This window comes from Furipterus horrens, unplaced genomic scaffold, assembly GCF_987537825.1.
Source record: "Furipterus horrens unplaced genomic scaffold, mFurHor1.1.pri manual_scaffold_10, whole genome shotgun sequence".
Lineage (NCBI taxonomy): Eukaryota > Metazoa > Chordata > Mammalia > Chiroptera > Furipteridae > Furipterus > Furipterus horrens.
This window is the reverse complement of record NW_028327180.1, coordinates 97,311,773-97,337,589: the sequence shown is the minus strand read 5'-3', so window position 1 is coordinate 97,337,589 and position 25,817 is coordinate 97,311,773. Positions and strand designations below refer to the sequence as shown.

At 59.6% G+C, this 25,817-nt stretch overlaps 1 protein-coding gene across 1 annotated transcript in view; it reads right to left on the bottom strand.

Moving 5' to 3' along the window:
- The window catches only part of FGF18 (fibroblast growth factor 18), a 30,953-nt gene extending 6,332 nt beyond the window's left edge, over positions 1-24,621 (bottom strand). Inside the window, exons 1-4 of the mRNA XM_090289798.1 lie at positions 24,084-24,621; positions 23,887-23,923; positions 11,569-11,749; positions 682-788 (exon numbers count right to left, since the gene is read on the bottom strand). Of these exons, the coding sequence (XP_090145924.1) occupies positions 682-788; positions 11,569-11,749; positions 23,887-23,923; positions 24,084-24,115 (357 nt within the window). The 5' untranslated portion in view covers positions 24,116-24,621. The remainder of the gene's footprint in view (positions 1-681; positions 789-11,568; positions 11,750-23,886; positions 23,924-24,083) is intronic.
- Between the last annotated feature and the right edge of the window lie 1,196 nt (positions 24,622-25,817).

Genomic DNA, 25,817 nt, shown 5'->3' with positions numbered 1-25,817 from the left:
GCAGAGGGACTGCCAGCAGCACCCTCCACTGGAACACCCCACGGAAGCAAGTGTGCGAGCTTCACAGAGAAGCACACCCAGGAAAAAAGGGGGAGCACTGAGACTCCGCCTCGATGGAGGCTCAGAGCCCCTGGCACAGGGGTCCACCCAGCCGCACCCCCACCCCTGCCCTAATTTGTTACATGCAGCTCTCTTGCCCGTTCCAAAGTAATAAAATCTTCCTGAAATGCTAGAACCGTGAGGCCCTGCGCTGACGAGGCGGCTGGGTTCCGGAGCCTGGCGATTGTTAAAACAACCCTGCAGCTCAGCCCTCAGCCGGCTGCTTCCCTGTCCCCAGACATCAGGTACACGCAGGCGGCAGGGAGCCCCAGAAACCCCCAGTGAGGGGGCCACCCCTCCCAAGCCAGCTAGAGTTCCACCTCCACCGGGAGAGATCAGGGCCCTGCGTTCTCCCCAAAGTCACAGCCAGGGATAGCACGGATAACTCGGCCTGGCAGGCTGCAGGCACGGGGCAGGGAAGCAGGCGGCAAGAGGAGGGATTACAGTGGGGAGTCCCACACACACGTCCCCCGGGCTGGTTTCCATCTAGAGCCGCCATGGCCCTGGGTTCACTGTCCCAGCTACCCAGAGCTGCCAGGGGGGACCCGCCCAAGTTCCCCAGAACCCCAGACCATCACTCACCTTGCCCACGAGCTTGCCTTTCCGGTTCATACACAGGTAGAATTCCGTCTCCTTGCCCTTGATCCGGACTTGACTACCGAAGGTGTCTGTCTCCACTAGGAGCTGGGCTTCGAAAGGCAGAAGCAGAAAAAGACATGCTTTTTTACCATGTCCCTGGACGGCACCCCACACCCACACACACTGTCCCTGAATCAGGCATGGGAGAGGACTCTGCCTGGTCCCATTAGAGCACCCTGCCTCTCAGGCAGGGAGTGGGAGGCTGGCTCCACCTGTTCCCTCCCCATCTCCCTGCCCCAGCCTCTCTTGACTTCCCTTGGGACCCAAATGGCTCCAAGTTCTGCCCTTGTGGCTAAATACCAGGGTGTCTTCTCCTCTCTTCATCACCCACCTCCCCCAGCCCCTCAACTCCATTCCCCAGAGCAGGGCAGAGCCATACAGATAATCTCAGAGAAGGAGCCATCTCCGGAATAAAGGCACTGGCAAATGCACATGTGTTCTCATGGGCACAAACACGCACATGCATGCACATACACACACCTTGCCTTGGGGGACGTCAGAGGCCCCATCCCTTCCTGCCTCCGCACCTTTGTCACTTGAAGGTCCAGGAGGGGAGGCTATTTTCAGAACTTCACTTTCCTTAATCAAGGTCACCAGGCTGAAAAGTAACTGACTCCCTGGAGCCTAGAAATCCCAACCAGGGCCCACTGTCCCCTCGTTCTGCGTAGGAGACCTCCCACTAAATCATCCATGCTCCTCAGAATGGGGGTGTCCAGAGCCGATTTCCCAAAGCCCTCACTGAACAAGGACACCAAATGGTCAAAGAGTGACTGTCCTTTGATTAGGCAGGCTGTGTCCAGACCCCGTGCCATCCCTCTGCCAGTCCACACTGTTCCCCCATTAGTTACTGTGTGACCAAGCTCACTCTCTGAGCAACCCCTCCTCTCGGGCCTGAATCCCCGCACCTGGTTCCCCGCCCCTGCACCCCCTCCCTTGCCTTCTCTGCGTATGACCCTCCCATTTTCACCCTCCCATCCCCAACCGTTTGCTTCCTAGCACCTGCCCCTCCCTCACCCGCAAAATTTTAATTTCAGTGACAAGGGACTTGCTTCTCCATAACAAAAATCATAGCCCTCAATACAGCATCCTTGGAGCCACAAAGAGCGGACCTCAGTGCCCCTAAAATACATGAGGTATGATTTTAATTAAAAAAAATTAAAAATATATACCCTGGTGCCCTGCTGTGAAAATTAAAACCACCTGGAATGCAGAATTTCCAATAATTAATCTAGCCCTCCTTTGACACCACTACTAATTAAAATATGATACCCCACCTTTCCACGGAAAAAAAAGAAGAATTTACATAAAATTTAAAGATCTAACAAGAATTTAGTAATTCTAGAAACAAGGGGGAGGGCACGTTCATCCCCTCACCTTCCCCCATCCCTAGTAAACACTAAGTTGAGAACATGAACCAATGCTGAGATAGGGGTACAGGCCCTCCACCCGCCCTGCTCCCCTTAATTCAAATGCCCTATAACTCCGTGGTAGCTCGGCCCCTGGGAACCCAGGGACAAACGTCCCAGCAGCTGGGAGACTTGCTCCCTGCTGCCCCTCACAGCTCAGGCCCCCTGGGGACGCGATTACAGGCTCAGGAGGGTCTGTAAGCCCCGAGTTTAAGAAGGAGGCAGCACGTCAGGAAAGGAGAGAGCTTCGGCATGCACAGACCTGAGGCTGAATCCCTGGCCCAACTGCATTGCCTCGGGCCTCAGTTCCCTCACCAGTAAAAAGGGGGGGAGGGGGTCATCCATGGTCTTCAAGTTATTACGAGGATTACACAGAACGACCCTGGAAAGGGCCTAGTGCCTGTTCTCAGGGGCGGGGCGGGGGAAACTCGGTACCTGTTGTTCAAGTTTCCAAACTGCAAAACAAAACTGTTTTCCCAAAAGAAAAAAGAATACATGATGGAAAAAACCAGACGTGTGTAAAAGGACAGAGGTGGAGCAGAAGTGGCCTCCTAGGCCTGGGTGTCCTCTGACCGGAACTTCTGCCGCGCACTTGGGCTTGCAGGCACCCCATATGTCAGGAAAGAACCTGGGCTGGGACAGAGGGGATCTGCCTCCGTTTCTGGTGTTGGCCATCTTGGGCTGTGTGACCTCTACCCACCCACTGTGAGCCTCAGTTTCCTTACCTGTGCAAGCGGGGCCTCAACCCTATTCTGATTCTCTCTGAGACTGGGGGCGGGGTCTAGGACAGGGGTCAGGATGAGACACTGTAAGAGGGAGATGAGTCCACAGGGCTGTGGCCCAGGCAACCCCAAGTGACTTCCAGGAGGAGGCAGCCCCTGCTATGTGCCCGCTCTGGCTCCCCGTGAGCCCACTGAAGTCACACATCCCCACAAGCTGGAGTATCTGTCCCCATTTTACGTTGTAGGAAACTGGGGTTCAGAGAAGTAAGCCAGCAGGAAGAGCTGACATCAGGTCTGCCTGCCTTTCTGCTGCGGCCTGAGCTCCGGGGGAGGACCCTCAGCTCGGGGCGACGTGGCTCAGAGCACAACCCTGCACCGCCCATCAGCCACAGCCCCCCACAAGGAGCATCTGGGGGGCGGGGCGGGACGGCACCTCCACCCCCACCAGCCTTGCCGCCCCCACCCCAGTATGGGAAGGGTCTGCGCCGGCCGCCGTGCCAGGGGAGCCAGAAGTCTGTTCTCCCCCGACCGCAGCAAGCCATGGAGTGGCCTAGTCTCCACTCAGCGCATGACGTAATGAGGAGGGAGCTGGGCCAGAATTATGTCAAGTCTTTGGGGAGTAATAGCAGCAACAGTTCTCAGAAAGAGAGTGAGAGAGAGAGAGAAAGAGGCCAACCACACCCACCCAGGCCAGGTTCTCCCCCAGAGCCTGCCTGGTCCTCAGCATCACACTGCCCCCTCCCCGCCATGATCCAAAACCCAAGCTCCCAAGATGCAGCTGGGCCCAGGCACCTCACCTCTGCCCACTTCCGCTCTCAGGCCTGCACCGGGCCAGGCGGGAGGAGGCGATGACATTAGCTCACGCCGCTCCTCATCAGACCTCCTCACCGCCCTGGCGGCCCCTCCACTTTTCACAGTTCAACAGCCCCCTCCCCTGCCACTCTTGCCCCTCACCAGTCTGCCCTACACGTCAGCCAGGGAGATCCTTGCTGAAAGCCTCCTAGGGTCTCCGACCCACTGAAAACGCAGCCGCTTCACAGGGCCCTGGAAGGGGCGCCTCCTGCCCTCGCCCACAGCCCTCCAGACAACCAGCCTCCTGGCTGTTCCTCTCTGACACACCCAGCACACGCGCACCTCAGGGCCTTTGCACTTGCTGTTCCCTCTCGCAGGAGATTGCTTTGCCCAGAGCTTCCCCTAGTGGCTTCTTATCTCTTGGGTTGTCACCCAAATGTCACCTTCTTAGAGAGGCTCTCCCTAGCCACGCCATGCAATGTCATACCAGCCTCTCCGATCCAGCATGACCCAGCCCCTACTCCGTTGTCCTCAGAGCTCTTCTCCAAATTGTCTTATTTGCTACTTTTTGTATTGCCTGTCTCTATTCACTGGAAGGTTAGCCCCACGTGGGCAGGGTCCAACCGTCCCGTTCACCACTGTGATTCCCAGCACTAGTCCACCCCCAGCTCACAGTAAATGACTAAATGCATAAGTGACCTCGTGAGGGATATATGATGAGCACGAAAGGAAATGAGGTGCAGAGAGGTGATGAGACTTGCCCAGTCGCACAACTGGTTGGCACAGGGCAGCGGCCTGACCCCAGCGTCTGACTCCACAGTCCTTGCCCTCAGCCACTCCGCTCCCCGCTGGTGCAGTGCCTCCTGGCACCCCAACCTCTGAGCTCCCACCGCCCACCCGGAGCCTCAGGGTACAACCCCATATTCTGACTTGCTGTGTAACGGAGGGAAAGACGCTGTCCCTCTCTGGGCTGGAACTAGGTGACCTGCAAGGCCTCATGCAGTTTGGCTCCTCTAGGAAGTCTCAGTGACTTGCACATATGTAGAGCGTATGACGTGCTGGGCACAGTTCTAACTGCCTTGCGTGCTCACCTCACTCGATGCTAATGACAATGCATGAGGTTCGGAGTATTATTATCATCCCGATTTTACAGGTTGGAAAACGGAGTCCCAAAGTCACCCAACGATGGAGCGCAAACCCAGAAGTCTTGGTCTCAGCCTGTCTAGTCCACCCCAGCCTCCCTTCTCCCCTCTGCCCGGCCCTTTCCTGGGGGAGTGAGTGAGTGAGTGAGTGCCAAAGGCAGGCAGGGAAGGTCTTCGCTTCGGCCTCACTCTCTTAGGACAGAGGTCTGTGGCCACTGCAGCTCACAGAACCAAAGCGTGGGCCCACCCCTCCCAGCTCCACTAGCAAATGCCCTTGAGGGAGGAGGGGTCCCCCTAGGGTCACTGGAAAATGGGGAACCCTTAGGAGCACCCACAGCCAGAGAGGCAGAAGTGGCTTCAGATCTGGTCAAGGGAAGAAAAAGTTCCATGAACCGGAGGGGAAGTGAGTACAGGATTGGGGGGCCCACAACCCAGGCCCCTGAGAGGAAAGCCCACAAAGCCTGTCCCACCGGCTCAGCATGGAGCAGGAGCCCAGCACCGCCAATGGCTGGGGGCCAGGAGCCCGAAGGACCCCGCCCCTTCTGCAGCACCCAGAGAGGAAAGCAGGAAAGGGAAAGGGGAAAAGACAGTGGAAGAAAGAGGAACTGGCAAGAAAGCCCTTTCTACAAAAAACACATGCTCCCCCTCACCCCGCCCATTTCTCTTAAACAGATGGAATAACAATGATAATTTTAAAAATAACCACTAACACTTATTTGCGCACTCGCCCTCTGCCAGGCACTGCACTTGGAGTCTGAACGTGCAGCGTCTCACCACCTCCTCGCAACAAGCCTGTGAGGTCGGCACTGCGCTGCTGTGCCCATTTCACAGATGGAAAAAACTGAGGCACTGAGCAGTTAAATTACTTGCTAGAGTCACGCAGGATGGCCAGGATTAGGATTCAGACAGAGTAAGTCCAGAGATAGCCTGAGACAGAGAGTCCGTGGCAGGCAGAGCAGGACAGACGTTTGGCCGGCCTGAGATGGCACAGACAGAGAAGTGACATTGATTAACTGATTGACTGAACAATTGACTGGCTGGCTGGCTGCAGGGATTCCCTAGCAGGGCCTCGCAGGGGGCGGATCTAGGGCCTCACTTTGAAGGCTTTGGTTTGAAGGGTAGGAAACAGCAGAGAAAGACACAGAGAAGCCGCTGGAGAACCAGATGGATATGTACAAAGAGGGACACAGGAGACAGGACCCAGAGAGAAGGAGCAGAGAACACCAAGCTGGACAATAACTTTCTTCCTGCCCCCACCCGCCAAGCCTCAGGGCAAAACCCCCGAGACCCGCGAGCACACCAGGGGAGCTAGGAGCCAGTGAGAGGCTGGGCAGAGCCCCCCGCCTATGGCCCAGCACGGGGCGGCCTGCAGCCGTGGCCACTGCCATTCCATGCTGACAGCGCTGCTGGCCGCTGTCCAGGCAGAGTCCTCCAGCGAGGAAACGTCCTTGCCACAAAGACAGGGGAGGTCACACCGGATCAGTACCCCCCCTTCCTTCACAGGTGGACCAGGTCCAGAGGAAGGGAGAGCGATGGGGGTGGGGAAGAAGGAATCCTTCTGGAGGTGTTTCAGCATCACTGACTACGCGCACAGGCTGTGGCCTTTCTCCAGAGGTGTCCACGGTTCTCCTTCTCCTAACGTCCCCGAGGAGGTTAGCAGCCACGTGGGCTTGCCAGAAAGGAAGAGGGAAAGAAAAAATCGATAGGATTGATCCGGAGCTATATTTAATCCTCACTGTAGCTCCGTGTGGCCATTTCAGCTGTGCAGTCAGCGAGGTGTGGGTGGCCACTGCTCTGGGGACAGAATTTGTGGGACATAAGCTCAGAGGGGCGGGGGTTAGCTGGGAGAGACCCTGAGGGATGCTGAGTCTGTGGCACAGCAAGAGGATGAGTGACCAGGAGGGTGAAGGGAGGACCTACTGTGTGCTGGTCCTTGGCCCCAGGAGGAGGATGCCCTCAGCACCTGCAGAGGCACACACAGGCCATCCGGGCTCTCACTGGCCCAAGCAGACATCAGCACCTGTTTATGGCTGGGCCCGACCCAGCCGTGAACAAAACAGACAAAAGCCGAACCCTCAAGGAGTCTGCATTATAATAAGAGACAGAGGGTGAATAACTAAACATATAACAGAACATCAGGCAGCAGTAAGTGCTAGGAAGAGAAATACATGTGTGGGGACAGGGGTGGGACCTCTCTGATAAGGGGACAGCTGAACAGAAGCCCTGAAGATATCTTGGAGGAGAGCATCCCCAGGTCAAGGGGACAGTTGCCGCAAAGGGCCTTAGCCAGGAGCACGCATGGCCGAGAGCCCGGGGCTGGAGCGGCCGTCGGGAGCCAGGCCACCCGGACTTGGATTTCACTTGGGAGCAGTGACAGTCTCGCATCTGGACTGCTGTGTCAAGAATGGACTCTGGGGGTCAGGCTCCGAGAGTAGGGGTCCCTGCTGCCTCAGTCACACCAGCCAGCCCAAAGGGCCTTGCTCATTGCTCAAACTTCTCCAGCAGGTACCAGGAGGGGGTGGGGTGGGGACTGGGGCACCCCCTGCCACCCTCATCACCAGCTCAGCAAAAGCCCGGGCACCCTTCACACATCTTCCTGCAGAGCCACAGAAGCCAGCCCCTGGTTATGCTTTCAGCTGCCCCATAGTTATTTTAATCATTCATCCAACAGCCCTTAAGGGGGCCAGGTCTGGGTACTGGACATGGGGACATGCACAGGGGCCACTGCTTTCAAGGAAAGCAGGCGGAGGGGCAGGCGGAGCGGGGGGCTCAGGGACGCTGCCCATTGGGGCAGGCTGACTCCACATGACCTTGAGTAGCGGACACATAGCTGGACTCACTAACTACCACATGATGAACTCCAGGAAGCCAGAGTACTAACCGCATAGCCAGTACCCTGCACCCCACACCCACTAATGGTGAAGAAATCAGGCCCAGACAGAGAATGGGAAGGGCCCAGGGTCACACCAGAACTTAGGGACTGAGCCTTCTCCTACTGAGTCAGCCCTGAGGAAGGAACCAGGCGCTCTGGCCCCGGAGCTCCTTGGGAGCTGGGACCAGGTGTGGGGATACTCAGCACCATATCCCCAACACTCAGTAGCTGTGCCGAGTAAGTGGGGGATCCCAGGGTGAGCTGGGAGGAGACCAGACCACACCCAACAACAGGGTCCAAAGTCCCTTCCTCATCTGGTCCGGGACAGGAGCCAGAGCGTAGCCAGCCCAACCCTGCTGCTTGGGATCATGAAGAAGCATCTTCTACCTGAGGCTGGCATGCCCGGGCCCACTTAGGGGACAGGGGCAGCGTCCCTTCTGGAAGCCCCAAGAGCCAGCTCCTGAGCGGGGGACCTCAGCCTGGGTCCATGACAGCACCCCTCAGCCCCAAACGACAGTGGTGAGTTCAGGTGGTGGGTATTAATATTCTTGTTTTCCTAATGACAGAATCTTCAGTCTTCAGATATTCTCTCATTTCACACTTTACAGAAGAGCAAACGCCTCAGATGGCCAACTCAGATCCACAGTCTCCAGCCTGGCTCTCCGGGCTGAGCCTCCATGCGCGGACCCTTAAAAGGCCACCTCCTGGCTAACGCAGGCCTCTGGCGCCCTGCCTGGGGGCTGCCTGAGCACTGCCAGTCCTGGGGAGCTGGCCGATTGCAAAACATGGGGTTTTAAAGAAAACGTTGTATCAAGTAGAAAATCCCTTTTTTAAATGAGGTCAGGTGGGAATACCCAACCAGGAGACTTATAAAGCGGAGTTGCCCTGCCCCTCCGCACCGCCCCCCCACAACCCTGCCCAGGGCACAGGCTCCGCTGGCATCAGGCTCTGCTCCTCTGAGACTCAAGTCCCGTCCCCTGCAGCCTGCGTCTTGCAGCCAGGGAGGGCTGCCACCTCCACGTCCTGGGCCTAAGTGCATGCACCTTGGAGGCAGGTGCAGTGGGGCCTTCTCGTCCTTGCTGGGCCCATGAGGACACAGAGCCCAGAGCCAGACGTGCTGGCCCCAAGAGCCATGGGCTGCTCAGTGGCAGAGCAGTAACTGGAAGCCAGGTGCCTTGCCTCCTGGTCCCTGGCTGTTTCTTTGAGGTGGCAACTGCCTGCACGACAGAGATGACCAGGAACAAGGACCAGAAGAGGAGGGGCTGATACAATGGTCCCAGGTGGGCCCGCCACCTAAGCCCCCAGCCCCCTGGGCCAGCATACATCTCCTTCCTGGGTCCTGGAGCAGCCCACATTCAGGGTCCTCAGAGTGCTCCAGGGAAGTTTAGGGACCTCAGGGAGACCCCCGGGCAGCACAACATGGTGCGGAAGCCACTGTTCAGTGCCCTGCACCTCATGCCTGCCCACAGAGTCTGGCGCCTCAAGAGACTGTGGAATCTGAGAGCCTGAGTGTCGGTGGGGATTCCAGATTCCAGGCGTTCATGGGGATTCTGTCCATACTTGGTGTTTGCTGAAATTCCCAGACTGCACCCCAACTGTGTATGAGTGCAGGTCTCAGGAGGCATCACTCGCTCCACTGGGCAGAGCCCTGAGAGGGAGGGAGCACGTTCTTGGACCATCCCAGGGTCCCTAACCAAAGACTGCTGCCTGCCCCTCCCCCAGAGGCCGGGCAGGCCCCTCCCGCAGCCCCGACCACATAAATCACCCTCCCAATATTTGTATCGATTATCTAGATTGGAAGCTTCAGTTGGCTCCATTGTCTCACTTCCTCTCCCAGGGTTCACAGATGGGGTCCGTCCCCACATCTGCGTTTCTAATGCGACATTTAAATGGAGCAGCCTCCTTGCCAGCAAGGCCTGGGTGCTGGGGGGTTGGAGGAATGAAAACACCTATTCTTTGAGAGAGAATGATTAAATCTAGAGTTTGCAGAGCTGGAGGAGAAGCCGGGGTGGGTATCCCTGGATACTCAATGTGCAGAGACCCTCAGCACTACTGGAGAGAAATGCAGAGCTCAGGCCCTGCCCGGGCCCACTGCGTCGACGTCAGCATTTCACTGAGAGCCCCCCTTGATTTCCACGCAGGCCGATGTATAAGAAGCGCTGCTCTGGCCCAGCTGAGGCCCAGAGAAGGCAAAGGCTTGCCTGAGGACACACAGCAGGTGAGAGTCCCCAAATCTCCAGTTCAGGCAGAGGAAAAAGAGGGCAAGTGGCTTCTGGAGTCCAGAGCGCGCCATTTGCCGGGCGCCTCTCCCTCCGGAGTTCCTGCCTCCTGTCTCAGTGCGTGGACAGATGGTTCCGACCAGAGTCTGACCCCCCTGTACTCTCGCAGCCTGGAGGGGCCAGCAAGAGCTCCGGGGACTCCCCAGGAGGGCACCTCCTCCCGCCTGGGCCAGCCAGCTGCCCCTTCCCTGGCAGCAACTGGACAGCAGATCCCAGGGAAAAGCACCACCTGGGTCTGCCCAGCACAGCCAGACATCCGGGGGGGGGGGGGGCGGCAGAGCCATGGGGGCCCCAGAGGGGCGGCCAGCAGAGGGCCCGGGAGAGGTGGGGACAAGGGCCCAGAGCTGTGGTCCAGGGAAGGAGGCAGAAAGGAGAGATGCTGGGGAGCGGGAGACAGAGAGAGGACCAGAAATAAAGAGGGGGAGAGATGAGAACCAGGAAGGAGGGAGAAGCACTCAGAGAGAGAGGCCGGTGAGAGGAGAAGCAGCCAGACTGAGCGGAAGAGGGAGGCCGGGGCAGGAAGGCAGAAGAGCGGCATGGGCAGGGAGAAGGCAGGGAGAAGGCAGGGAGGCAGCTGGCCTGGGGGAGCGGAGCCCGGGTGGCCCAGCCCTGCCCAGCCCGGCCGGGCCCAGCCCCCAGTGATGGTGCAGCTGCCACACTAGGGCCCTACCATGAGGTCAGTCCTGCCCTGGGGCTCAGGGAAAATAAATGGTGTCCAAGATAAAAGGTCCAAGAAATTATTTGTCTTGTTGTCACGTCTTGACTGCAATGGGCAGGGGCCGGCGGGGCATCGTCCCAGAAAACCACTGGGGCTCGCAGGCCCCCAACGCACACACGGGGCCCAGCCCCAGCCCCCCCAGCTCTCAGAACCTGGCCTGGGAAGGCAGGAATGGCAGAGCATGGGCAGTATTTGCTCAGCATCTACCCCCAAAGCCCCTCTAAGCTCTGGGAAGGCGGAGTCCTATCCGGTTCGCTCACGGCTGAGGGTCTCTGTGGGCTGGGGGCTGGGGCAGACAAGGGGGTCGGGGTGTCTTACTCCTTCCAGCCCCTTTGCAGAGGCAGGTGATGGTTCCCAAATACACAATTCCAGGGTCAAGGCCAGGTCAAGAGGACAGTAACCCAAGGCATGATCCTCGCCACATGGTACACAAGCTCAAGCTCACACATGCACACGCGCGCACACACTGAACACATACATAAACACACTCACACACCAGGCCGATTCGCACCATGACCAGCAACATCCACAGAGCGTTGCCTTGAGGCTCCCACCCCTCCAAGCCTCTGAACCTGGGGCTGGTGAACCAGTGCCATGGGGCACAGCCACCTGCTTTAGGCCATCCCCAAGCAAGCCACTGATAGCCAGAAAACTGCCATTTACGGGGCATTTACCAGTAAAAACACCTTTTATTCCTCTCATGGTTAGTACTTCCAACAAGGCTCTTCCAGGATGCCCCACTGTATGCCCATTTCACAGATGAGGAAACTGAGGCCCAGAAAGGCTCAGTGTCAGGTGAAAGACCACACAGCCAGGACCTGGAAGAGCTGAGACTTGAACCTGAGGTCTCTCGGGCTGGGAAGTGTGTGCGCGGCGGGGAAGCGGGGGTTGGCACCTACCATACTTGTCCCCATCCTCGCCACGGGCACTGATCCTGCGGCCCAACACCTGGATGTGCTTCCCGCTGGTCCGGCTGTAGAGCTGGTACAGCCGCAGCTGCTTACGGCTCACATCGTCCCGAGCACGCGTCTGGTTCTCCACGTGGATTCGGAAGTCCACGTTCTCCTCGGCCACCAGCACCTGGGGAGGGGAAGGAGCAATGGTGAGCCCCCCCGGAAGTCCTGGGTCCCCCTGCGTGCCAGGGCCTCTTCTGTGCCAGCTCTGGGCCAGGCCTCAGCACACACTCGTTAAGTGTCCCATTCCTACCCCCATTTCACAGAGGAGGCAACTGAGGCTCGCTCAGAGAGGTGAGGCAACTTGCCCGAGGTGGCCCAGCCAGGAAGTGGCAAAGGTAGGAATCAGGACTGGGCTATTTGAAACAAAGCTTACTATTTTCCTACCACAGCCCTGTGTCAGAGCAAGGAGTGTGGAGCAGAGGTTTCTCTTGTGACCTGGGGCACAAGATTGGTTCTGTCTCCAATTCCTTCCCCATAAAGTGGCAGAGCAGAGCCCTTGCCCTGGCTGCACCCCACGGGGGCTGTGAGGTTAAAGTGAGCACGTGGGCAGGAAAGTCCCCAAACTGATGTGGAGACGGGGAGGGCAGGAAGCATGGAACCGCTGTTTGGGTCCTTGGCAGGGAGGAGGGGGGCCTGGCAAGTCTCTTCCTGGGAAAGAATGGGTCAGAGTTCACTGTCATTTCTCCCGTAGCCCTGATGCTCAGGGGGTCCCGGTGCCCTCCCACGGCCCGAGGGTCCTCGTGCTCATCCAGACCACCAAGCATCCGCCCATATGCCGTCTCTGGCCGGGGAAGCCTTCCCTCTGCACCCCCATCTGAACACCCTGTATTCCTACAGCTTTAGCCCACGTCCGACCACACCCCAGGAAGCTGCCTCTGACCACACCAGCAGCTCCCCGTCTAGCCTCCCTTCTCCGAGCACTGCCTCTCACCTGCCACTCTTCCCTTGGTTGTCTCTCCAGCAAACCCTACCACCTCTGCTCTCCTACCTCCAGTCTCCAGGGCTTCCCATCACATTGAGATAAAGTCCCCACCAGGGCCCCAGGCCCTGCAGGGTGAGGCCCCACCTGCTTTCCCCATCATCGCCTGCCACCGCCTCACGAGCCTCTGAGCACTCCAAACACAGAATGCACACCTGCCTCAGGGCCTTTGCACGTGCTCCACCTGCCGCTTAGGCTCTCTCCCAGCTTCTTACATTCTGGCTCCACTGTGTCATCTGGGACTCTGCTCAAATGTCACATCTGGACACCGGCCTTCCCTTCTTTGCTGAGGCAGGCCCCACCTCCCTCACTGTAAGCACTCAACCACACATTGTTTTTCTTTCTAACGCTTCAACCAGACATAACACCTATTACCAGTTTTTGTCTGCCTTCCCCCGACTAGCCTGGCAGCGCCATGAACGCCAGAGCCGTCTCTCTGTCATTGGCTGCCGTATCCCCAGCACGTAGCACAGTCGAAACTCATTATTTGTCCGATGAGTGAATAAAGGAGTGAACAAATGAACATTGAAAATATCTGGAGTCCTGTCCCTCCACTGAACATTAAATTAGGTTTTTCTATGGCCTGCTAATTATATGCCTGTCCCAACTCATCTTAACCACCACGCTGAACGGTTCTTCAAGCCCAGACGGACAGCGTTCTAGGTTTATTCCGTGTGCTCACAGGTCACGCACACAGGGCCTTAGTCCCACGAAAGCACAGCCTACTCAGCCCCAGCAGAGCTCCTGGGATCTGGGCTGCACCTGTCTCGCCCCTCAGCTGTCAGCTGCCAAGGTGTCATGGCCATGCCCGCGTCCCACCCAGGGTCTCTGTCCCCAGCTGAACCTGTACATAATCCTCCCACTACAGGCTGGACCCGACAGGCACCTCGGCGGGGCCACTTCATTTAACCTTCACTGCCATTCTCAGGGTGGGAGCATTGGCCCACCTTACAGAAGAGGAAACTGAGGCTTCAAGGCTGAACTGACAAGGTCACAGAGCAGGCAATGGCAGCCCGGACTTCGTGGCCCCAAAGCCCCGCTTTCAGCCCCGCCTGCCCCACCAGGGCCATCCGGAACAGGTTCAAAACCCAGGGCGTGCCACTCCCTAGCGAAGAGACCCTCAGCAGCACACCAACCTCTCTGGACCTCAGTTTCCTCACCTCTGAACCAGGGGTGAGGATAACAGCACCCACCCCTTGAGCTGGAGTTAAACGTGGGAGGTCCTGGGTCAGTGCTGGGTGCAGAGCAAGAGCTCAGCAGGGGAACTGTGGGGGGAATGCCAGGCAGCCCCGTAAGAGGCTCTCAGGGAAGCCCTGTGCAGAAGCCTCTTGGGGACACAAGCAAATCACTGGCCCTGTCCCGACAGACATGGCACTCCTGGGGCAGAGATTACCATTTAGGAAGATGTCATTGCTTTTGATTGTCTGGACAACGCTGTGACATCGGGACGCGTCTCAGATCCATTTAACGGATGTAGAGACTGGGGCTCAGGAGAGACGAGTCAGTTGCTTTGAGTCACACAGTCCGGTGGCCGCTGCCCCACCGAGCATGCGCAGCCATTGCACCCACCACCCTCATGGCCAGACCCCCATCACCATTCACAGCCAGGACCCTGACACTCAGAGGGGGAAGAACTCCAAGGCCCCTCGAGGCCCACCGCTGCAAGGCAAGTGTCCTGAAGACCTCCCACCCATGGCCCTCAACCTCCCTGGAATGACTTCCTGGGGTGGCCTGGCCCTGTCCCCTCCCCCAGGGGCAGGTCTCCGTCCTCCAACTTTCCTCCTGCTCACAGGAGACCTTATCGACCAGAGGTCAAACCAATCTCCTCACCCCAGGTCCCTGCGGGGAGCTGCCCTGCCCCAGAAGCCAGCCTCCCATTAACAATTTTCTCCCTGGCGCCCCGGACAGAGGCGGCTCGGTGACCCAGGGTCAGCAGGGGCTATCCGGTGGCCCTTCCCCAGGATGTGGGAGGAACCATCCATCTTGCCCAGCTTCCACCATTTAAGCCACACTCTGTCACATCAATCCCAAGGGAGGTGGCAGGGCTGGCCTCTGACACGGAAGCAGAGTCCGATCCCCTGACAAGGCAGGAGGCCCCCAGGCTTCTTGGGGAAGACTGTGGGGGTGGGTGGGGGAGGGGGCGGTTCCGGCCTTTGCACAGTCCTGGTGCTCTGCCCAGGGCACCCTGCCCCTTCTGCCCACCTGACACCTGTCCTCAGGTGCCGCGTCTGGAAGCCTTTACTGCCCTGCCCCACCCCAGATTGGCTTAGGGCCTCTGGACACGGTGGCTTATTGTCCCAGCGTCCAGCATTGTCTGGTTCACTCTGGATCTCTGGCTCTGCCCCCAAGAGGCACCCCACAAACGTTTGCTCAATGACTGTGGCTGGGACAAGGGAAACCTGGAGGCCAAAATCAGCCCCACTGCTTACGACCCAGACAAGCAGGGTGGCCAGCACAGGGATGATCAGGGGGCATATTTTAAAGCTATTATTTGCTGTTCCTGGCCCTCTGCTAAGAAGCCCTCAGATATGGCACCTCATCTAATTCCCTCAGCTCGGACCTCCGAGGCAGCGCTCAAGCCCACAGCGCTCCCAGGTCTGCCGACAGGGCCCACTCGGGACCCTTCGTGCTCCTCCTGTCCTGCCCAGGGACAGCGTCCAGCTGTCAGCCCAGGTACCCCTCCCCCCACGCAACGGCTACTGTGCCTCCCCCAGAGATTTCAGCCTCCTGCACCCTCTCGCGGCCCTGAAGGCATGTTTGGGGGCTTCTTGTTTCTTCCCGGGCCACAGACCTACGGCCCACAGGCACCTGCCACATCACACGCCACCTGCGTACACACACCACACAAACACCCCAAGAGCCAGCACCACCTCAAGTGCTACCTGCCCTGCCCCCCCAGCAAATCATCAACTTCTGTGATGTCTGTGACCTTCGGTTCTCTCACGGGCCTAATGGGAATCGTTTATAATCTTGTGTTTGAAAAAGGTGGTCCTGGTAGCAATAGTCATGACCTTTTACCTTTTGTTTGGTTTTCTAAACAGCCACTACTTCACTGCTTATTGATCCTATCGCCTGGGCTAAGAACCATATCAGGTGAATGATCCTGCGTAATCCCCAGAGTGGCCCTACAAATTGTCATTGTCCCCATTTTACAGATGATGTACCTGAGGCTCGGGGAGGTTACATCACTTGTCCCAAGTCAGAGCTGGTACAAAAAGGATTCACAACTCCAATTCAGCTCCCCCTCTGTCTAGTCTAGAAACCCAGCCCCGACCCCCCGCCCCACGTCGCCCTCACCGGCTTCCATCTCCTCTCCTCCCTTCAACGGTCCCTGCCCCCCACATCCTGCTCCTTCCCCTTATTCAGGGCAGCAACTGGTTCTGGCCACAAGCCATCACCAGGGCAGGAACTGGCTCACTCCCTGACCCACGAGAGGAAGGCGGGTCAGACTGCCCCCTCCCACTCAGGTGCCCATCCTTGAGGCCTCACACAGGCCGTGCCCAGAAAGGGAGGGTCTCCCTGGCCCCAGGAGGGGCAGCCCACAGACTTCCGGCCACATTCCACCACTGCCAGCCTGCTCTGGTGGCAGCGGCATCAGCCAGCGGGCCCAGGCCTTCTCTGGATTCTGGATTCGAACCTGAGACCGGCACCCCATGCTCCAGGAGTGGTCCCTGATAGAGCCAGCCCCGCTCTCCACCCCGAAACGCGGCTCCCCAAACTCTTCCTCGAGAGCGAGCGGCCTGGACGCAGGCCTGGTGTGGCTGCCAGCCCCCGGGGCCCCACGGCTTATTATCATCGTCGAGGGCAAGACTGCTGCTGGCTCCCACTTAGTGGGCGCGCGCTCGGTGCCAGGCCCGAGCTAAGCACTTTCCAGGCACCAGCTCCTTCCTCCTCCCATGACCTGGGCAGGTCTGACGGTTACCATCCCTGGGACAAAGGGAGACAGAGAGACAGTGACAGGGCCAAGGTCGGAACCCGTCGCTGGCTCTCGGGCCCACGGATTTCCCCCAGCTGGCGCCCTTGGACAGAAGGAAGAGGAGGCAGGCCAGGCCCATCCCTGAATCTGAGCTTGGCTCAGACTGATGCCCCCACCCACTGCTCAGCCCCAGGCTTCTCCCTTCTCACCCCACGCCCAACCCAGCCAGGACCTGCCCCACCCCCAGCCTCTCCATTAAGCTCCCAGGGCTATCAATGTATTGATTGGCAGGGCTGAGCCATCAGCATGGGGGTGGGGGCTGCTGCCACCCAAGGCGCTGACCAGAGCTCCCTCTGCCCATACATCAGCCTTCTCAGTACAGGTCATCGATATGGGTGCCTCTGGCAGTCAGCTCTGGAGCCAGCCTCCGGGAGGGAGCAGGACCCCTAAGACCCACGTTCCCTCCTTTCTTCCCTTCCCCTACCCCTGCTTTTCAGTTCCCTCTTCCTTAAAGCCCTTGGGGGAGGAGTCATGCCTGCCGACAAGGTAATAAACAAACCCCTTATTTCGGAACTCAATTGCCACTCCAGCTTTTCGTCACCCCCATTCCTGAACCTGACACTCCAGACACCCCAGCTGGCTTGGAGCGCCCTGGGTACATCAGGATGTTCCCTGCTCTGTGGACAGAGGTCCTGTGTGCCTGCAATTGCTGTCTCTCACACACATGCTCACACTCACACACGCATGCTCACATTCACACACATGTGTGTGCGCTCACAGAAGCCTCCATTTCAAGAATCAAATGGTTTCAGGGCCCTTTATCAGAGTACACACGGCACCCTCGAGCTCCTGTCCGACACCCTGCACACATCCTTCAGATTACTCTCAAGTCCCCAGGGCCAGGGACAGGTCCTGAACCCCCTGTGCCACACACCTGGCACCCAGGGAGTGGGGTTGTTGCTCAGTCCAGGTGCCCAGCCCCCAGAGAAGCTGCTGCCCACCCCTCCAGCCCAGACTCGACCTTCCTCCTGCATGCCAGGTCTGGGCCAGGTGCCGCAGGGCCTGAGGACGCGGCTGGCCTCCCCTGACTTCCAGGAACTGGGAGCTGGTGGACGAGCAGGCCTCCGGAAACCTCCCAGTCCCACGCGTGACGGCAGCGCACATTTACTCACCACGGATAATGAGCTGCACCCCACCAAAACACCCCCCCGCCCCCGTGACCACAACCTGCCTCACAGCAACCCCAAGAGGGAGTTTCTCTCTGGATGCTCACGGGAAAGATGAGCCACACAGAGCCCAAGCCGTCTGCTCTGTACACAGCTGCCAAGTGCTGTGGGGGCAGCCAGGGGCTGGCCCCGGGGCCTCAGCTCCTATGCATCCCCGGGAGCCCCGCAGAGAACGCCCCTGGACACAGGACAGTGACCAAGTGCTCAGGAGTTCCAAGGTGGAGGTGGGATGCGAGGGGGGTGAGGGAGGGGACGAATGAAGCTGCCCAATGTGTGGGCCATCCCTCCCCACGGAATGCTTTCAGGACAAAGCAGAGGCCTTGGGAGTCTTCCTCATCCGCCCTCGCAGCCCAGCCCAGGGCCAGCCCCGCGGCCGGTGTCCCGCCAATGTTTGCTGGACGCTACTGTGGAGAAGCACCGTAACCGAGTGCCTCCTACAGAGGTCGGAGACACGACTTCAGGGACTCCACCCAATAGGGAGGAGAGGGGTGGCATTGCCCCCATTTCCCACGGGATGAGGAGACAGAAACTCAGAGAGGTTAAGGAGCTTGCCCGAGGCCACACAGTCTTCGAGTGGTGTACTGAGGATTAAATCCAAGCCAAAGTCCAAAGCCTCCGCCAGGAGGCCTGATGTTCCCAGAGCCCTGCAGGTTGTCACAGACCTGACACAGAACCGACTGGGCCGTCCTCGTTCCTCAGTCATTCACTGAGTGTCGGCCCGGCGCTAGCAACTCTGTGGGACTTATCCCACTCAGCTCTCACAAGAGCCCATAAACGTAGGCGCCTCCCATTACCCCAATGTACAGATGGGGAAAACCGAGGCACAGGGGGCTGAAGGCTACGCTATTTTGCTGTCTAGCTGCTCAGCAACACAGACACAGTTCAAACCAAGGCCTCTCCTGTGCCAACGCCACGCATTCTAGCCCCACAGAAGCCTCTTCGCTCACCTCACTAACACCCAGTGGGTAAACTGAGGCACAGAGAGGGAGTCATCCAGGGAGCCACAGTCCCAGGGATCCTGAGAGTTTTTCTGCTCTGGGACCCCCGAGAGGCTTGTCCTCAGCACAGAAGCATGTTACATGGGCCTGAGGCCTTAGGCCATTTCGATGTCAGAGCAAATGATAACCAAACATCCCCAGCCCCTCCCAGCAAGCTTGACTGAAGTCAGAGGGGCCCCTCTCCCTGTCCTCAGGAGGTGACAGTGCCCTGGGCAAGGGGAGCTTACCACACTGACAGGGGGGGCTGGTGGCAGAGAGTCCTCCCAGAACAAGAGGCACAGGGCTAAGTCTGAAATGCAGATGCACCGGCCCCTCATCTGCACCCTTAGGAAGTAGGGACTGTTTCATCAGTTATGTTCTTCCCATCTTACATGTGCAGAAGCTGTGACCCAGAGAGGTTAAGTAACTCGTCCAAGGTCACACAGCAAAGACAAAGCACAACAGTCATTTGAACCAGGCTGGCAGATGCCAGAGCCCTTGTACTGCATGCAATTTAAGATGCTGAGGTCCTAGCCCTGGCTTGTTCAGTGGATTGAGCACCTGCCTACGAACCAAAGGGTTGCCAGTTCGATTCCCAGTCAGGGCACATGCCTGGGTTGCAGGAAGGTCCCGAGTTGGGGGGTGCACAAGAGTCAACCACACATTGATGTTTCTTTCTCTCCCTCTCCTTCTCCCTCCATTACCCTCTCTCAAAAAATAAATAAAATCTTCAAGAAGTAGAAGCGGTGGGATTCTAGAGCCACACGACTCAGAGTTGGAGCCAGCTCCGCCTCTTCCTCTGGCTGTCCCATCTGAGGCAGGTTGTTGTATGCTTCTGCGCCTTGCGGTCATCATCTGTAGAAGTAATTCCCTAACTCCAGCTGGTTGGGAGGGGCATCCTAGAAGCCATGAGAGAGCACCTGGCTGTCACACAGTGAGCACACAATACCTGGTGGCGGCCACCAGTATCACTGTTAGCCTGACGTGCCTGCGCTCTGATTCCCACACCCATGACGTTCCTGCCAGAGGGCAAGGTCAGAACCAAAAGGTCCTGCTGAGGACAGGAAGTACCCCCCCTCACCCCCACCCTCTCCATCTTCCTCTGGGGGCCCCACCTGCCCAAGGCAGGGTGGAGGCAGCAGCGGAGGCCCTGACACCCGGCCCCAAGCCTGCTGACACTGGCTGTGCCAAACACAAGAAATTTTAAAAATCCACCTTATCTCAGAGCAGGTGACATGGCAGGAATGTTGGTAGAGCGCCCCTCCCCCATCCATGCTGGGAAAGAAGCTGGGGGGATTGCTGAATTCCCCAGCCCCCCCTCAATAGGCCTGCCCCAGGATCTGAGACCCTTTCAGACCAGAACATTCCAGGAACGTCAAAGCCTGCAGACTCCAAGTCAGGTGCCCTCCCCCGCAGAGACACCTGCCTGGGCTCTGATGGTCTTCCTACCATGCAGATCCTGGGGAGCCCTCACTGGGGACCCCAAGCATGTCTCCTGGGACCCCTGCCCCACACCAGGATTCTTTCTGAAGAATTTCTTTATTCTTTCTGAAAACATCTGCCTGGCATGGTGAGGGAAAACAAACAAACAAGAAAAAACAGGATCTTGCATCCAGAGTCTTAGTCTGCCATGGCCCTGAACAAATCCCTTCCCTGCTCTGTGCCCCAGTCTCTCCATCTGTGAAGTAGAAACGTCACCCGCTCTTACTGCAGCAGGAAGAATCAAACAAGCTTCTGATGCAGGAGCCACTGTGAAACCCTCACACGCGTGCTCTTTGACCTGAGGCAGGCGGCAGCATTAGACAGTGAGTGGCACACGCCTGCCCGGGAGGGAGGGCCACCATCCAAGGAGCCCCGGTTTACTGGGTGCTCTGCCCTTCTAGACGGGCGGCCCTGGAGGTCAGCAATGGACCCGTCCTGCTTGCAGGGCCAGCAGGAAGCAAGCTCCCAGCAAGTGTTTGTTGAATGAACATCTGACTGGCTGGACAGGAGAGGATGTTGCCACTTTAAGAAGTTAGAAGTGCTGTCCAACAGGGCAGCTTCCCATCCTCCTCCTGTCCCAGAGGAGGGTCACCAGGCACAGGGGTGGGGGCTGCTGGGGCCAGGGGCATGGAAGGAAACTTCCAAACTTGAACACACGGTGCAGTGAGGGAGGAAGCAGCGCTGCGGGTGGGTCAGGGCAGCAGCCGAGGCCCCCCTGCCCCAGCCCGCCTCTGCCTGGCGTGCCTCGGGAAGGCCAGGAACAATGTCGGGCAGGTGCCAGCGGAGCTGCGTGAAAGGCCCGGCCCGGTGTCATTGTCAGCGCTCAGCCAAGTGCAGAAAAGCAATTTTACTGGTCACGCCGCTTGCTCCCCTTGGAAATTTTTAAAATTCTTCCAATTTGAGCTATCCTCGGTGTCCCGGGTCGTGTGGAGAAGGGATTTTATTAAATTCCCAGCTTCCCGCTTCCCGGGGTGGCCGGCGGTGAGGGCGGGCCTCACCACATGGGGGAGGGGGAGGGCAGTGTCTGGCATTGACTGTGCTCAGGGAAATGTGGCTGGGGGCAGCGGGCCCATTCTGGGCCTGGTGGCTGATGGATGGGAAGAGAGGAGGAGCCCAGACTGAACCAGTCTCCCAAAACATGGGGGTGGGGGAGGGAAGGGCCTAGGTGGACCCCAGCTCCCAGCAGAACAATGTACCTTCCTGGGTGGAGGAGGATTTGCAAAACTTCTTGCACACCTATCAGGGATCACATCAGCCTCGGGGCCACTCATTTCACAAATGAAGCTGAGACCCACAGGGGTCTACAGACAGGGAAAGATGGCATAGGGGCTCAGCCCAGTCCCCCAGATTGCACAGCCCCGAGCCCCTCCACAAGGGGCGGGGAGGCCTGGCGGCCCTGCTCCCTAAGGAACCTCTCACGGCCGCCCTGGAAACTCACCCTGCCCAGGAAGTAGCTGCTCATCAGTGTCTGGCAGACCCCAGACTCCTCCTCGCTACCTCCCATGGACACTTCACCTCTGTCCCCAGAGCAGTAACAGGGGGCGCGGGGGGGCATGAGCCTGCCTGCCTTGCCCCAACACTCCATGGTGGTGTTCCTTTATCTTAGGAATCCTGGGTGCCTTTGAAGATCTGTGAGGAGCTGGGAACCCTCTTCCAGACACAAGCACCATTTGGGTGACGTGTTTCAGAGACCCTCCCCCCATCCTTAGACGCTCTAAGGGTGTATGGGTTAGAAACAGCAGTCTGAATGGGGGGAAGCTGCAAAGGAAGGGGAGGTAGGAGAGGGGGCTCCCTCACCTGCTTGAAGTCCTAACCCAGATGGACATAACCCAGACAGACCACCCAGCTCTTTCCCGAGGGGCTGGCTCTCGCTCTGGCCAAGGAGGTGGAGGTGGGGTGCAGAAGCCAGGTTCCCTCCCTCACACTCCCCCAGAGAACACGGAGACCACACAGCAACCCCTCCTGGGCCTCACTTCAAGGACCAAGCGTCAGCAAGCATCAGGGAGCTTGGGCAGCAAAGCCTGCTGCCACCTCTCCACCTGCACGCCCATTGCATGGCCCCCCGCCCCCAGGCTCAGCCCTTGGGAGGAGAGTGCTTGCCCAGGTCAGAGGGACAGATCCTCCACAGTGACCCTCGGGACTCAGCTGCACTCGAGGCAGGCTGTGCCTGGCACTGGCCCCTCTCTCCCACACCAGCCATCCCCCCCACCCCCACCCCCACACAGGGTCACATCTGCTTTGGCAAACAGCCAGTCTTAAGTTACTGACTCCAGTTGTATTGATTCAAGGAGTCACTGGGGACCCCAGGCTGGCCAACAGGAGGGAAGAGCCCATCAGTCTGTCCATCCATCCATCTATCTATCTATCCATCCATCTTTCCTTCCTTCCTTCCAGCCCCCAGCCCCAACTAGCTGTCCCAACTCAAAGCCCATCCTGAGGGTAACAATCCTCTCCCAGAAGTGGGAGGGGAGAGAAGCAGACCCACCACCACCAGACACTGTGCAAGAGGCCGCTGAGTGTCAACGGCACTCAGCACGCAGCTCAGCCCGCCTCGTGCTGCTGGAAAACTGGGAGAGCATCGTCTTCCTTGCTCAAGGCCCCACTGGGCGTCTCTGGAACCCAGAAGTCTAGAGCCTCAGCATCCTCTCTAACCTTGTGAGGGCACCTGCCTTCAACCCAGAGGGGAACAGGGCACATAATCTCTTTTGGCCCCAGTCCAGCTCCTCCGAGCCCCCCCCCTTGCAGCTCTAGGTGGGTGGGGGCTCGGGCAGCTGGCACTTCCTATTCCCTTTCCCTTTGCACCCCCCCCCCCCACTACCACCACCATGCTGAGGCAGCCCTGGTCTGGTTCTAATCGGGGCTGAAGTCGGCTCCCTCTTTCCCTCTTCTCTCTACCGCCCCCCCCCTTTCCTTCATTTCCATGGCTTTGGAAGCTGGAGTGTTCCAACTGTCTGCGTGCCAAGACCTTCCCGAGTCTGAAAGCTGCTGAAGTAACAGATCAGATTTTAGCAAGTGCTTTCCAGGCTGAGCGCCAAGCCCTCTTCTGATTCACGGAGAGCGAGCGAGCGAGCGGGGAGCGAGGCGGGGAACCAGCTGAGGGCTGCACCACCTTGGCCGAGGGTGTGCGGAGCGCCGCCGGCTCGGGAGCGGCCTCGCGGGGAACAGCCCCTCGGCCAGGACTCTGCTTCCTCTCAGCCCAGTCTCCTCTAGTCCCGCGTCTCTGTCTGCCTCTCTCAACGCTGAAAACGCCTTTGAAACCACAGAGTAATTTACAACTGAAGCTAGTTCTCCCTGGACTCAAAATCCATTCGGCTGAAAGGAGCCTTTTTGTTTGGAAGAGCGATCGGGGATGTTAAGGGACGGTTGGCAGAGAAAATCCCTAGGTCCCAACTCCTCCACGGCTGCGCGCAGGGAGCTTGGAGACGGCGCGTCGCCGTGGCTGAGCCCGCCGGCCCCGGGGACCTCCTCCCGGCAGAGGCCGACGGAGGCCGAGCCCCGCCGCAGAGCCCCTCGCCCTTGGCCGGCCCCCAGCCGGCGCAGGGCGCGCGCGGAGCCGCCCTCCCGCGCCCTGGGAACAGGTGCACTAGGCTCGGCGCCCGGGAGGGGTGGGGCACAGGGAGGGGGCGCGGCGTGCACCGCGAGGCAGGGGCGGGGGGAGGTCAGAGTCGGGAGCCCACGTACCTGTACCTGGAAGCACAGCAGCAGGAAGTGTAAACACCTGCGGGAGAAAGATGGAGAGGTGGTCAGGGGGACGCCAAAGCGGGGGGCGCGCGGACAGACATGCACTCAGTCGCAAAGTCAGACGGGCGGGCAGACAGAGCCACCGGACAAGGACAGACGGCCAGGCAGGGTGGGCAGCCCCGAGCGCGAGCGCTTACAGGCAAGTGCAGGCGGAGGGCGCTGAATACATCGCTGGGCGGGGAGGAGGCGGCGGCTCCTAGCCCAGCCTGCACATGTCCGCTCCGCGCGGCCGGGACCGGGCGCCTCCGCCGCCGCCGCCGCCGCCGCCGCCGCTGCTGCTGCTCCCTCCTCGCCGGCTGCTGCTGCTGCTGCTGCAGACTCTGCTGCTCCGGGGCGCTCCGCGGCGCGCCCTGCGGCATCAGCGCCCCGCGCGGCTCCTCCCGAGCGCTGCGCCCTCCGGGCTGTGCAGGAGGATGGTGCGGGGAAGCTCGCTCACTGCCGGCCGGCCGGCCGTCCGGGCGTCCGCGGGAGGCTGGCTGCCCGGCTCACTCCAGGGGCAGCATGCGTAGCGGGACGGGGATAGGGCGCGCTCTCCGGCCGGGACGCGGGGCTGCGCGGGGCCAGGGGTCAGCGCTCTGGGGCCGGAGGAGCGCGCGGCTGCAGCACGAAAGCGTCACGGCCGCTCCGTCTGGGCGCCCGCCGGCTCATGTCTCCTCCGCGTCTCTCCGGCCGTGCGCATCGCCGCCTCCCACCACTGGCGGCGGCCGGGGCGTTTTCTACGCGCGGGCGGCGAGGGGGCGGGGGGCCGGGGGCGGGCCCGGGCCCGAGCCGGCACAATGAGGATGCGGGGCCCGGGGGCTCCCCCCTCGGGGCGCGGCCGGACGGGCGCTCAGCTCGCCTGGGTGCGCCTCGCCCACATCAAAGGCGGCCCTGCCTGCCTGCCTGCCTGCCGCGGCCTCTCCACCACCTCCTCCTCCTTCTGCTGGCGGCTCCGGTAGAGGGAGGTGCTCAGACTCTCGGCGACGGGACCGGCAGCTCCGAAGGGCCAGAGCCCGCGAGATTGGAGCTGGTGAGGGCTGGAAGCCGTCGGAGCTCTGCGCCAGGGAGTCGAGACCGGCGCCGCGGCGCACACGCTGCCCGAATTGGGCAGGCGGTGGTCCCCAAGAACGCAGTTAGGTGCGGAACGTCCTCGCTCGCCCACACTCGCTAGTCACACTCACTCACACCCACCAGCGCTAGAGTGGGGGAGCGAGGAGGAGGCGGGTCAGGCCCAGCCCCCGGGGCGGCTCCACTTAAGTGGGGGGGTCGTTTATACCCGCCCTGTGAGTCCACGCAGGATCGTGGCGTGTCCCAGCTGCCTTCTAGGATAGCTGGGCCGCACTAAGGGATTCCCTTCCAATCTCGCCTTCCCTGCATTGGATACAAGTGCAGAAAACCTTGAGAGGGGGAGGGGAGGGGTCTCCAGGGTGTCTCTGACTACCCCTCCAGGGCTCACGGCTGGGTACAAGGGATTCCAGCTGGGCTCTCCTCCGAGCGAGCCAGCTTTGGAAACGCACGGCTGCCACCTAGCGTCCCCGAGGCTCCACTGCAGCCCAAGCCTGGGCGGGCCACTGACCCAGAGGGGCCAGCAGGACTCTGGTCAGCGACCCCTCGAGGCCCGGCTGCGGCCTCCTGGCCGAGATTGGCTTCCCTCTGCGTGCTACGCAGTTTGACTCCCTTCACCAGGACTCCGCCCCCGGCCCCCCAGCCCGGGGCCGCTCTTCCCACTGCCTCTGCCCCTTCAGAGGTATCCCTCCTCTCCTTCCCACCAGCCTCAGAATGTTCGTGTCACACGGAGCTGCCCCCCGACAGCCAGGCTCTGCATTTTTGGTCTGACGCCAAGGGGAAAGGTCATAGTAGGAAAAAAACGGGAGAACAAGCTCAAAAAGCGA